Consider the following 13,212-nt stretch of genomic DNA (forward strand, 5'->3'; position numbering starts at 1 on the left):
AGTTTACTCGTGATATATATAGTGTTATACTTTCTCCCCTGGAAATCGAGCACAGATGTGTGTCAGGGCTGTCAGACGAGTCAGCACAAAGCAAGCCTTAGGCGACAAAGTCCCCCAAACCTCATGGAACCATAGAATCGTTTTGGTTGGAAAAGACCTCTAGGATCATCAAGTCCAACCATTAGCGCAGCACTGCCAACTCCAACACTAAACCAAGTCCCCAAGCACCACATCATTTAAATACCACGAGGGACGGTGACTCAACCACTTCCCCAGACAGGCTGTTCCAGTGCTTGACAATCCCTTTGGTGAAGAAGTCGTTCTTAATGCCCAATCTAGAACTCCCCTGGTGCAGCTTGAGGCCATTTCTTCTTGTCCTATGGCTAGTGACTTGGGAGCAGAGACCGACCCCCCCCTCACTCCAGCCCCTCTCAGGCAGCTGCAGAGAGCGAGAAGGGCTCCCCTCAGCCCCCTCTTCTCCAGGCTAAACCCCCCCAGCCCCCTCAGCCGCCCCCCAGCACACTTGTGCTCCAGACCCTGCCCCAGCCCCGCTGCCCTTCTCTGGACACGCTCCAGCCCCTCCAGGCCCTTCTTGTCCCGAGGGGCCCAAACCTGAGCCCAGCATTCGAGGTGGGGCCTCCCCAGGGCCGAGCACAGGGGCCCCATCCCTGCCCGGCTCCTGCTGGCCACACCAGTGCTGACACAAGCCCGGGGGCTGGTGGCCTCCTTGGCCACCCGGGCACTGCTGGCTCATGCCCAGCCGGCTGTCAGCCCGCACCCCCAGGGCCTTCTCCGCCGGGCACTTCCCAGCCCCTCTGCCCCAGGCCTGGGGCGCTGCCTGGGGTTGGTGTGACCCAGGGGCAGGACCCGGCCCTGGGCCTTGTTAAATCTTGCTTTGCGCATCCTGCTGCCCGCGCAGGGATAAGCTGCCCGTCGCTGCAGCGGCTCAGCTCAGGAGCAGCTTTGTTCCAGCCATCTCTACAATTGGGCCAACACCACAAGCTGAAACAGCCAACGCTTTTAGCGAAAGGTTGATTTGTTATACCAACTTTACACACACCCTCCTTTTATTTTTTTTACTCTTTTCCCCAGAAACCTGCCTCTGTAACATCACCTGTGTCAGGACCCAAGGATGAGGGACACGGTTCCTCCTCGCTGCCTGCACAGGTCTCGGCACAGCCATTGGAAAGAAGAACTTAGTATTTATTCTTCCAGCAGTTTTTACTCAAACTAACAAAAGCTACCTGCTCAGGCCAATCGCATAATAAAGGCAGCTTTCTCTCTTCAGGACCTCCTTCACTTTTAAACAGAAGTGCTACTGTAACACAACACATCCCATGAATTAGCGAACCATCTACCCAGAACTTAATGGGTTAAACCATGCAATCCCATACAAGCCTACACAGACCACATCACCCTTCTCTTAAATCAAGGGTAGTTTGTTACAGGCAAGTCTGGGGAAATTTTATGTTCTGCAAGCGTGATCAAAAGGGCCTGATTAAAGCCTCAAGAGGCTTTCAAGATAGTGTGACAAAATTCTCAGCTTTTAAACAAAGCCAGCCTGTTCTGTTATCAGGAAGCATGCTACAAGGCAGCAGATAATCTTACGGTAGCAATATCTTTTAAAACAGGAAGAACCAAGAGTTAAATGACTAATGAAGATAAATTCCCCAAATCCTTCAAGCATTCTTTCCAGGGATTCTCTTCAGCTTTGAAAAGCATCGTGCCTTGAACTGACATACATTCCTCACCAATCCACTTGCATTTTTCTAATTGCTTATACAGAAGGCCAAGGTAGCAAGACATTATTTAGCTATGCTGCACAGCACAGCAAATGACGAGCACTGTTTATGCAATGTGAATCCACTTAACTACCGAAGAAAACGAGAAGCTTAAGAGCATACAAGGGAAACAATCAGAGTATGAGCGTTATAAGAAGCAAGACACTTGAAAATCCTTTTGAATCCAAGTACTGATGAATCCAAATTTAGAATCAGATTCTTAGCGTAGATCCTCATCCAGCTTAAAGGCTGAGGTCTCTGTACAAAGAAAAGGCTGAAAAAAAAAATCAATGAAATCGGATATGAATTTTAGAGCAAACAACCACACACCCTGACTGCAAACCTCAACCAGCTGACTGAGGAAGGCACAGGTCGTTCAGACACTCGTACCTGGCTTATTTTGCCAAAAGCTTCCCTTGCTCGGCCCAAGGGCACCCAGAACTCCAGCAGAACCCGGACCGGGAGCGGCAGAGAGGGCAGCACCCCACGCTGCTGGCTGCGTTCACGGTACCAGCAGCCCTCTTACTCCTCCCTCCAAGGACAAGATGCAGATGCACTGCCCTGCTATGCTGAATGACCCACTCTTAACCACTACGGCTACTACTACACTTAAATTTGCTTTATAGTCACTCTGCCGGGCTGGAGGCCAAGGCCAGGGCGGGACAGCCGACCCTGGGGGACATTGGCTAAGCCCCGACGTAGGTGTGCTCGGAGCAGCGCTGCGGTCCCTAAGACACCGCACCATTACACGCCACTCGGCAAACTGGATTCAGCAGCAGCAGAGAAAGTGTTTATGATTGTAATTGGTTCATCTCCTTTAGAGGTTTAGTGCTTTGCTTTCCCGTGAAGCCTCCCATTCTCAGACACCTCACAGCCAGCAGCAGAGCTCCCTAAACCTAAATCCTTGCGGAGAAACCCCTGGGTGCTCTGCAGAAGCTGCTTGGAGCTCTCCCCTTCACAGCACCCGCCTTCTTGGCCAGGAAGATGGGCCGATACTTTCTTTCCTATCAAAAGGAAAGTGGCCACTGAGGGTTATCTCCTAACAAGAAAATTCTCCAACGTAAAAAGCTTGAATTCAGCTGGTGAATAAACCTAAAGCCTCGTCCTGGCGAGCGAGGCTGATGTCGCACAGACTGCAGGGGCGCGCGCCTTTGCAACGCGGCTGCTTTCTCCCAGTTTAGCTTTGAACATGAGGTATTTTGCAGGGTTTGGTCTTTGTAAAGCATCTGTAGCAGCAGCTTTACATGTGCTAAAGGCTTCTGAGGTGGGTTTTGTGGCTTACAGTGAATGACAGCTTTCGGACTCAGCGTACTGTAAACCTCCTAGCCGAGCATCTACTCCCTGGTGCCCATTACTGAACTGTCCTGGATTTAACAGTTCTCAACAGTTTCTCTTCTAGCTGTGCATTGCCCATATCTCATAATTAATAATAAATACTTTAAATGATCTCCTTGCATCTGGTGTATTTTGCTTTCTGAAGCTTGCACTGTAAAACATCACTTGCATGTAATCTGCTATCAGTCCACACAACATGTAAAACTACTTAAGGTTTAATGGGTGTGAATTTGAGTTGCTCTGGTCGATGAGAAAGATTGAGTGTTGCATGGGCTTTGAGGCATCTTTATGATGTTTGGAAAATTCACTGGCTGAAACACTCTTGCACAGCAATTTCTTATTTATTTATTTATTTTTAAAAGGAGCTCTGTTCTCTCTGGTGAGCAAGCACAGTTTATTTTAGCTCTCTGCTGGCTGTAAAAGCTACTTGAATGTCACGGTGAGGCCCGACGTTTTTGCAATTGCTCCAAGTAACCCGATGAATCCCGGGATTGCTTGAAGTTTTTCTGCAAGTCCTGAAGTAGAAACCAAATAAAACCTTATCTTCCAGGGCTTGGACGAGCGTGGAGTTAACGGCCGCGTACAAGTCCGCTGCAGTAACAAGCTCTCGCTAGATACGCCGGGGCTTGCTTTGGTACACATCTAGCAGAGCTGCACTGACAACAAATCAAGCAGAGTATTTTCTGTGAACATGTTTGTTTTAGCTATTTTATCAGCACTACCAGATCTTGAGAGATCTACTGTTTTCCTTCACACTCTAGCACCTGTGGTCACAGATGACTTAAAAAAGATAAACATTTTCAGTAAGCATTTGGGTATCTAACAACCATGAGTCAATGCATTTTAAGAGCTCAGAAATCAAACAAGAAATTCAGAAATACTATATTTAAAAGGACTTGTGACTTCTAGGATTTGCTATGCGACTGCTGCAGACTTGTCATATGCATTTTTCCCCTCAAGCTACCAAAAAACCCAAACCTATTTAAATTGCAATAGCCTGCACTAATTCCACACAATCCATAATGGCATATTTGTATTAAAATTAAAGGACTGATCTACCCCCAGCAGGACCAGGATTATCACCATCTCTTGTGCTGTACAGCAACAAAAATGTTTAAGGAAAAAATAATTCCCCATATTTCCCTCATATGCTTCCTACACTAACAGGGCCGTTTCAGTAAGTTTGCTATTTAGTTTTATTCTTTTATCCTTGTATCAAGTGGGATACAGCCATGCACTTTTTCAAAGTAACTCTGAATCCCCGTCCCAACAGGCAACCTTTCAGTCTTCAAGAAGTTAGAAAATCGACATCACCATCATTTAAAAGAAAAAGCAAAGCAAACACCCCCCCCAGCCCACAAAAACCCCAAGCCCAGTTACACCAACCCATTCTGCTTTGTTCGACCTGGCAGAGGCCCAGAGAAGTGTTTTCAAGGGTGTGCTGGGTTTATTTTGCTAAGCTCGCCCCAAGGTCAGACCTTGCATGAATGGACCTACATGAATCATTCTTTCCGCCTGCTTTCCCACTCCAGATTATCAGTGTGCTTGATTACTGTAATTAGCGTTAGGCTTTCATTCCAGCATATTCCACCGTTACTGTCTCCTGAAACAGCACAAGCATTTATTCTTGTCTTTCAGTTATTAAGTAAAGCCTCAGTGATAGAATAACTTCAGCAGCAAATGTATTTTTAAAAAATACTTCTCTTAGTTCTTATCTGTAGTTCAGATTAACTGTTAAGTACCACTACAGCTTCAAGTGTAGCCACCCAGATCTCACTCCAGACCTGACAAGCCATCATTGGAAGAATAATGAGAACTAAAGAGAATGACAAGCAAAACTATTTCCCTCCACTTAAAAAAAAAAGAATCCTACTTGAACTATTATGTTATAACAAACATGAACACGCAGCCGAGAAACAGCTCGCATCACTTAGTTCTGTACAGGCAATAAACCCACCAAAGGTCAGCAGAACTCAGCTGGGGTCCTAGGTTTAGGATTCATCAACACAGAGCAACTACTTCAGTCCACGTGGGAGCTCTAAACACAGAGGAGCATCATTTCTGTCTAAAACAATCAAATACATGTAAACCCAGGGAAAAAAACCTTATGGAAAGTGAAGAAAAAAAGCCCCGTTCCCTTTGCTGGCACCTCTGGTTCTTGCCTTCCTCACCAGCGTACGTGGAGCTCCTGGGGGTAACTAACCCAGACCCCCAGCGCCACCCAGCCACAGGCCTGCAGAGCGCTCTGTGCTCTGCCGTCCCCAGCCCGGAGCACGCAAGAACAAGCCTCACAGGCCACCCCAGAAATTATTCCTCCGTGCAGGGACTCTGCATTCAAGCGGGATCACAGCAACACGCTCGGGTATTCGCTGGCTGCCCCAACGGAGTCAACAAGACAACTTTTACTGGAATTCCTCCCTCAGCAGAATTCCTTCTTGAGTACCCTAACCTTTAACAGGACACGTATTTGCTCAAATACAAAAGCTACTTAAGTTTAAAAGTCAACCTTAACTCAAACAATACCTGGGTAATGGATTGCAGACCAATTATTTCTCACCCTTCTTGCGTTACAGGTCCAAGCAAACACTGAAAAAGGCGCTTTTGCTGCTCCGCTAGAGACTAGTGGATAAAGGAAAAAGTGTATTAAAAATTTTTAAATATTGGAATCAGTCCATTTGTCAATTATCTGTTTAGCCAAGCAATTTATCTGTGATTCTAAAAGCAGCAAGTGCTTGGATTAACACTGGCAGAGTTGGGTAGATGACGACATTGACCGCTCTAGGAGCTAGACAAGCGAGTTCAAGTGATTCAATGCATTCAGCTCCTCCAGTTACACTAATGACCGATTATCTTCTAATCCCAGGCAAGGGGTAGATCAGCTGTGATCCCACGCAGAACCACAGCATTCACTGATGTGGTTACAAGCGCAACACTGAGAGCCGCTGAGTAAGTTATTCCATTTCTGCTCCTGAACCGCGGCTGCCGGTCAAAGGCAACGTGTCTGCAGTAAGCCCCCTTTCCCACCAAGGGCAGTGTCCAGTTGTTAGCCTGCTCAATCAAGGAAAAGCAGCTGCCAGAGACTTAATTAAGTCTTAAAACCACTTTCTATCAAGTCCTTAAGGCCAACTCTAAGCAGATGTTTTGGGTCATTCTCCTACCCCTATAAATATCACCTGGAGGAGGAACCAGCCCAGTAAACTCCAGCCCTGCTCATCTGGGCCCCCCAGAAAATGCAAGAAGAAATGGGGGGGGAAGAGGGTGGCTAGCACATAGCACACCTAGCTTTTTATGTGATCACATGAGAAAGATGCCCTAAGCACACCCTTCCAGATTTGTATTTCTCTTTAATACTGAAGAACCTACACTTCAGCTCAAGGCCTGGCCTCCCTAAGGCAGCGCTCAGCATCAGCTGTTCCCAGTCATCTGGGCAATTAGATCTTTACCACTTGTCATTTAAGATGGATCAAACCACAGAGGGAAGCGACCTGCTTTCAAGAAAAATAGATCATTCCTTGATTTCATGGGCAGATTTGAAACAGCTGCAAGGGTTGGGCTCAACACCACCAGCTGCACCTGCACAAATGCAGCAGCCTCGCAGGGCTCAAGGCTAAAGCAAGCCCTGGTGAGCGAGTCAAGTCCCATTCCAAAGCAGGACTGTGTGATCATTATTTTCCTTGCTACCAAATCCACATTTTTTCAGGTTTATCCCTTGACAACACTTTTACAAGCCACCTTTGGGGACCACCTTCAGCTTTCCTTCCCACCCCACGCCAGGGGCTTCTCCCTGCCCGGTGTTCAGCTGCACCACGGTGCCTCCAGCTCAGCTCAGCCCGGTCTGGCAGCTCCCCTCACACCAACCCTCTAAGCAGTGACACTTTGGCCTCAGGTCCCTCAAACACAACATTAAGGAACTCTGCCTTCACTTAACCCAGAGCAATGACACTCAGACAGGCTTTGGAGCAGCAGCTGCACCCTTCCAGGGTCCCCCCAGATGACAGCGAAGCATCGCTCGCTGTGGCTGCTGGGGCAGCGAAACATCTCTGCGCTGTTACAGCTAATGAAAGGTCTGGAGAGAAATTGTTTCCTGTAGCAACTTAGCAAAGATTAGAGAAAACCAACCTATTAACGACCGAATAATTTTTTTTCCAACGCGTACACAGATGAATTTGTGTTTTATAAGTAGGTGGCCAGCCTCTGCCACCCAGAACTGAACGTAGGTGGCTTCTGGATGCCTCAAATCCCAAACTGCAACCTACAAATTCCCAACGTAACCGGTGCAGGTAGGATGCTTGCAGAGCTGTACGGCCCAAACACCTTGTGGCACATCAGTCCTCGCCCCGCCTTGGGCACAGAATTGGGGTGCAGCTTCCCTCAGGCAGCCCATCGCACCCGGAGCACGTCGGCTTCTCGGGCTCACAGCTGGATGCAGGAGTCCCAGAGTCTGGTCCCGCCTCCCAGCAGAATTTCTGCTTTTCAAAATATGTTTGTAATTTAATGGCATTTTAATATAAAACAAATAAAATAAAATAAGCACTTTGAAGGAAGCAGAGGCCAGCCAAAAGCCTCAACAATTACACTATAGAAAGAGGCTCCCTCCCTCCTGCAGTGACCCAGCCTGGGGGCTGGGGGCTCCCCATCCCTGCTCTGCAAGCCCCCAGTCCGGCTTTCAAGCTGGAAAGAACAGATTTACTGGTTAGACAATTAAACTAACTAGGCAATTACAGAGTAAAAGTGAACACAGCACCACACCAGCCACACTCGGTTCTCTGCAAAGAGGCAGGGTTGCACAACCCACCACCAAGCAAAGCCCTGGCTCCCCGGGGAGCCCTCCAGCAGCCCCTTCCCGCACCCCCATGCCAGGAGCTGCAGCAGAAGCAGCTAACACTTCCCCAGTCTTAACATTTTTCAGGTATTATTTGCAAAGGCAGTGAGGTCTCTTCTTGTGTTAAGAGACTAGAGCCCACACAGAGCACCCTACACCCACATTCACGTTCCCAGCAAGTTGTTTATCACCCCCCGGGAGCAGCTGTTAACATACGGCACATCAGAGCATCTCCCCTCTCCTCAGCAGGAGCAGAATTGAAAAAGCATCCAATTTAAAAGGCTGCCACACTCAGGGCCATGAAATAACACCCTCCAACTCCTACTTGTGTTACAGCAACTTGTGATCCGAAGAAAGACTGGCCTGATAAGAACTACCCTCGCACCTCCCAGGTCTGCTCAATCAAACAAGGAATTTGGCAAGCCACCTGCCTAGGCAAACGCAGACCTTGTTTTTTCTTGCTTAACATTAAACCAAACTTTTTTAAAAGTAACAGGCTCCCTCCGCTAAATTAAGATGTTCATCTTCACAACAGAAAATCGCCTCTTGGTGACTGTAAAAATGCTCCCTGCATCTCCCTGGCCTTTCCCGGTCCGGGTCTTCCCTCCTCTCCGTCCGTCTCCTCCTGCTGCTCCTCAAAAAAAGCCCTGCAACACTCGGTAAGGGAGAGCCCAAAGTAAAAACAGAGGCATAAAGCTGTGTAATAAGCGCGTTTGAACTCAAATACAAACCAAGCCTCTTTAAAACATGCTCTCTTCCAGAATTCTTTAAAACTCAGGGTACGTGTTTTCCCTTTTCTGTCACAGCTTTGGCAGATGAATGAAAAGCCGGCAACCAGCTTGTATGCGTTACGGCAATATTTTTAAGTTATAGCTCCTTTCAAAGCCTTTCAATCCTCTCAGCGTTCGTTCAAGCGCCCCAGCAGCAGCTGCCCCGGGAGAGCTCAGCAATTCTACGCAGCCTCGACACGCTGCGGGAAGGCAGGGCAGCTTCAGGTGTCCGGCCCTTTCCCAGGGCAGCCCGACGGCGATGGAAACGCCGATGCCCGCGGGAAGGCGCCCGGCTCGGGGGCAACACCTCATCCATCACAGCCCATCACAGCCCCTCGCTGCGCTCCTTCCTGCACGGGGGATGGCTTGTTTTCACATACATCTACGCACAAAGCCTATTTCAAGCTAGCCAGCGGCGTCTTAGAGAAGAAGTTTCCAGAATACATCTTTGTGAGGTTAAATACAAGTGCGAGCACACTTACACAGTAATTACTACCAGCCCACAGGGACCCCCATAACACACCAGCCTGCGCGGAGAAACTTCTTGCTGACTTCACTCGTGCCTTCCTAAAAAACCCCAACAGCCTGTGAACTCGGTCCAGGGCACGAGTCCAAGCCCTCTGTAGTGCTGAGCATTAAAAACTTTGAAAGGGGATCTTTATGAATTAACATTCCCCCCTCTTTCCCTCCCTAAAAAATAATGAAAGCATGCTATCTGCTCTGCGTTAACACCGGGAGGAGCGGGTGGGACAGCGGTGCGTTCGGAGGGGAGCACTTACCGGCCTGTATTTGGGGGGGATGCGTAAGAAGGGGTACTTCAGGAGAGCCCAAAGGCTGCTGCCCCCCGGCCCCGCCGCCCCCCATCACCTGCCGCCGGCCCCGCTCCCCCCGCCCCGGCTCACCCTGGAGATGGTTAACGGGGCGCTGAAGTCTTTACCGCCCACCAAGCGAAAACCCCACGGCGAAGGACCGCGCAGGGCCACCGAGTGGGACATAGCGGCGGCGGGATGCTCCCTGCCCACGGGCGGCTGCGGCTCCGGCTCCCACTCGCGACCGCTGGTCGAAACACTTCGCGGGGCTCCGAATCGCCGGGACGGGTCGGTCCCGCCTCCCCGACACGCCCCGCGTGTCGGGGAGGCGGGACCGACCCGTCCCGGCCCTCCTCGGGGGGAGCTTCAGCACGGATTTTTCCCAGAACACTTTTATCAGTGGGTTTCGGAGCGGCTGCTCGCAGTGGTAAAGCGCCTGCGTTTGGTGCGGTCAAAACCTCCGCTTGCTGCCCCTTCGTCCCCTGGAGTGGAAGGAAAATGATGTAATACATCAATAAACACATAGTCACAACTATTTTATTCACCGCAAGCAAGATGTTGAAGGAGAAAAGAACTCAAGAAAATAATCAGGTTGGGTTTAAAGCAGTTTGGGGGGTCGCTTGGCCAATGCACCCCAGCATCACTGTGCCTTTGCAGGGTCTCTGGGGCAGCGCCAGGCACCGCAGAGCATCCCTGAACCCCCCGAGCGCCCAGAAGATGCCCACGCTGCAGAGGGTGTTCAACGCGATGGCTTGTGGGCACGCAGCGGTAGCTCGGAGGTGGGGTGGGCGGGCAGCACAGCCGCTCGGCCTCTCCCCCGAAAGCTGAGAGCAAAAGTCAAAAAGCCTGGGCTTGGGAAAGCTCCCTCTCTTCCTGGAAAGGGCTGGGCCAGAATATCCCGCTTCAAAAAAGAACCTAACAAAGGATTCGTTGTTTGAAAAGTCCAGTTTCATCAAGTTACCTTCTTGTTGCTCGCTTTCCGTGACTTTGATTTATGTGCTCTTTGCTGTGAAGCCTTTTTGCACGCGTTTGCTCCTGACACGGGACGGTTTGCGTGACCGTCTCGCCACCGTGCCCGTGTGATTTGGGAAGCTTTGGTCCGGGACAGCGGTGGGAGCTGAGACTTTTAGACACGCTCCCAGGCGATGCTGCAGCCTTGTGATTCAGCAGCGTGAATACAGCGAGCGCACTGTGTTACGAACCCAAACCACAACAACCTCTGTTTCCTTCGCTAGAAAGGTGCCTACGGAGCAGTTCAGCTGCAGCTGGTACCGGCACAGCTTTCACCCACACTCTTTGTTCCACGCGAGCGGGTGCCTCCACCGAGAGAGGCTATAAAAGCTGACTTTTGTCTGTGCAACTGGTGATGAATCATACCTCCTCATTCCTGTATGATATCACCGAGCCTGCAGAAGCCTGGGAATAGGCTGGCCTGAGGTTTCTTCGCTTGCGTTAGAAAATCCACCCAGCCAAACACTGAAATTTGTCTTGCAGAGAGCTGGAGGACTAGCTTATGTCCCGCTTCTGCTGCTCTCGCTGTTTGGTGGCGAGGAGCGCTTCCCCGAAGGACTGAGTTAAAGACGTGCACAAACGCGGCGTGTTGGCACTGGCATCACTTTCCTTTCAGGAGGGAAAAGAAAAAAAAGAAAAATCTTTTCTCTAAGAGAAACTCAATTTGCTGGAAAATAGCAGCAATAAAATCAGGGAAAAGGAAAAGAGCAGGAAAAAAATGGAGACTGCATCTCTGTGGAGTCAAACATTTTCCACTGGCATTCATCGGGGCTTCATTATCGGGTGGTTTCTAAGTTGCGCTCAGGCTGTGAGTGGCAGGCTCTGCTGCGCGGCAAACCGTCGGGGTTTTCAAAGTAATTTGCTGGCATGGGAAACAGATGATCAAAACACAGAAATCCCCACTATTAAAGTATTCATTTCAAAAGCTGATGGGAAAGCTGCTGGCTCCGAGGCACTTTCTCTTCAAGGCCTTTTGAATGCTCAGCCTAGGTTACCCCTCATGTAACTTAAGGCTTGTCAAAAGCTTAACCCAAGTAAAACACAATTACAATTAGCCAAACTGGTATAAACTTGTGGGTGTCCTTGTTCCAGATGAGGCTATATTCCAAAATACATTAAATTGAGCTGAAATAGAGGCAGTTTCACTCTGAATAAAAATATCTGCAGTTGAATTGCTCCTGATGGAAAGTGTCCACATGTAAAGCAGCCCTCAGACTTCAGAAATGCATCAGGAATCAATCTGGCGCCCCTCTATCAGTGATAGATATTTTTTCTTTTCCTAGGATTTGGGGAATAAGAACGTTAGATAAAGAACTCCACATTTCACAGGTGCTTCATTTTCCTCCAGTTGCTCACACACCTTTTCACATGTGCTTTCTCCGAGCAAAGCCGATGCAGTTTCGCAGCCTGCCGAGGACCCAGCCGTAGCCTCCCTTCGGTCAACTGAAGTGGGCTCGTTAATTCTTTTTTTTTTTTTGTCTTTGATAACTTGAGAACTTTAAAATTATGTTTTCAGTCATTTCCAAAAACTAATTAGAGGTCTGCTTCTGGAGCAGAAATCAACCGACAGAGGATTCTGTGGGAGCAAGCCTTAACATCCAAATCAAACAGAGAATCTCCAACATTCTTCTGCCGAGGGCTGAAACCCTACAGCGAGCTCTAACAAAGATCGCATGTTATTCAAGGGAGGTCAGACGTGGCCATGAATTCAATCTCATCACTCCATTCGCTTCACCTCCCCCCCTCCCCACAATATTTTCCTCTGTGTCTGTTTCCAGTATTTTTCCAACCCCAAAGCCTTATCACCTCTTTGTTTCTTTTTTGAATATTCCATTCCGGCTCCCCTTTGCCGCTGGTGACACTCTCGGTTTCCTTCCTTTGTTATCACAGATCGACCGGGTAAACTACGGATATCCAGCTCCATGTCCCATTTTGAATGAGCATTCAGGTTTTCCATCTGCCACGCTCCCAACGTCTCGCAGGGGCCCCGTGCTTATCTGGGAGGCCCGATAACGACCCCCCCCAGCGCTGCTTTTGAACACCTGCCCATGTGAGAATGATTTCAAGCATCGTTATGGCTTGATAGTTCTTCTCCAGGTCAGGAGATGTTCTTGCTCTGCAAATTGCTGCCTCCCGGACTGTGGCTGTTCCTCCTCAGGTTTCAGGAGGCTGAAGTTAGCCATGAGCCCTCTGCAGCAGCAGGGTGGGTCTAGTGGAAGTAGAAACAAGATCCTCTGATAGTTTCACATCACTTTAAGGGTGATAAGTTGATGTATGGGTTGTTATGAACATTTTCTTCAGTGTTTTCCGTCTTATTAGGGTAGAAGTTAGTAATTCAGAAATTGCTGGATAGACACAGTTTGATTGTCAGTCAGTGATAAATCGCTGCCCTCTTTGCGCAGCCCCCAGGCCCTTCATGAGAGCTTTTATCTTTAGACTGTGGAAAAAAACCCCTTGTAAGTTCCATAAATGACTACATTTGTGAGAGAGGTCTGCAAAAGGCTCAGTAAGATAAAGCTTCTTTGTTTTTCAGTGTCTGAGGTAGAATTCAGCCACTCTCTAGATGGATGGGGTTTTCATGTGAGCCTAAAAATCTTCATCCGTGCAACTCTGCTTGCCAGAGCAGGGGCATCTCTCTTGGTTGCATATACCTCATCTTGACAAGTTGCTCAGCGTATCATCAT

At 49.0% G+C, this 13,212-nt stretch overlaps 1 protein-coding gene across 1 annotated transcript in view; it reads right to left on the reverse strand.

The window, feature by feature from the left end:
- Nucleotides 1-9,800, reverse strand: part of PDLIM4 (PDZ and LIM domain 4) — a 56,202-nt gene extending 46,402 nt beyond the window's left edge. Inside the window, exon 1 of the mRNA XM_064458280.1 lies at nucleotides 9,611-9,800. Within this exon, the coding sequence (XP_064314350.1) occupies nucleotides 9,611-9,703 (93 nt within the window). The 5' untranslated portion in view covers nucleotides 9,704-9,800. The remainder of the gene's footprint in view (nucleotides 1-9,610) is intronic.
- Nucleotides 9,801-13,212: the final 3,412 nt, after the last annotated feature.

Source organism: Phalacrocorax carbo, chromosome 8, assembly GCF_963921805.1.
Source record: "Phalacrocorax carbo chromosome 8, bPhaCar2.1, whole genome shotgun sequence".
NCBI lineage: Eukaryota > Metazoa > Chordata > Aves > Suliformes > Phalacrocoracidae > Phalacrocorax > Phalacrocorax carbo.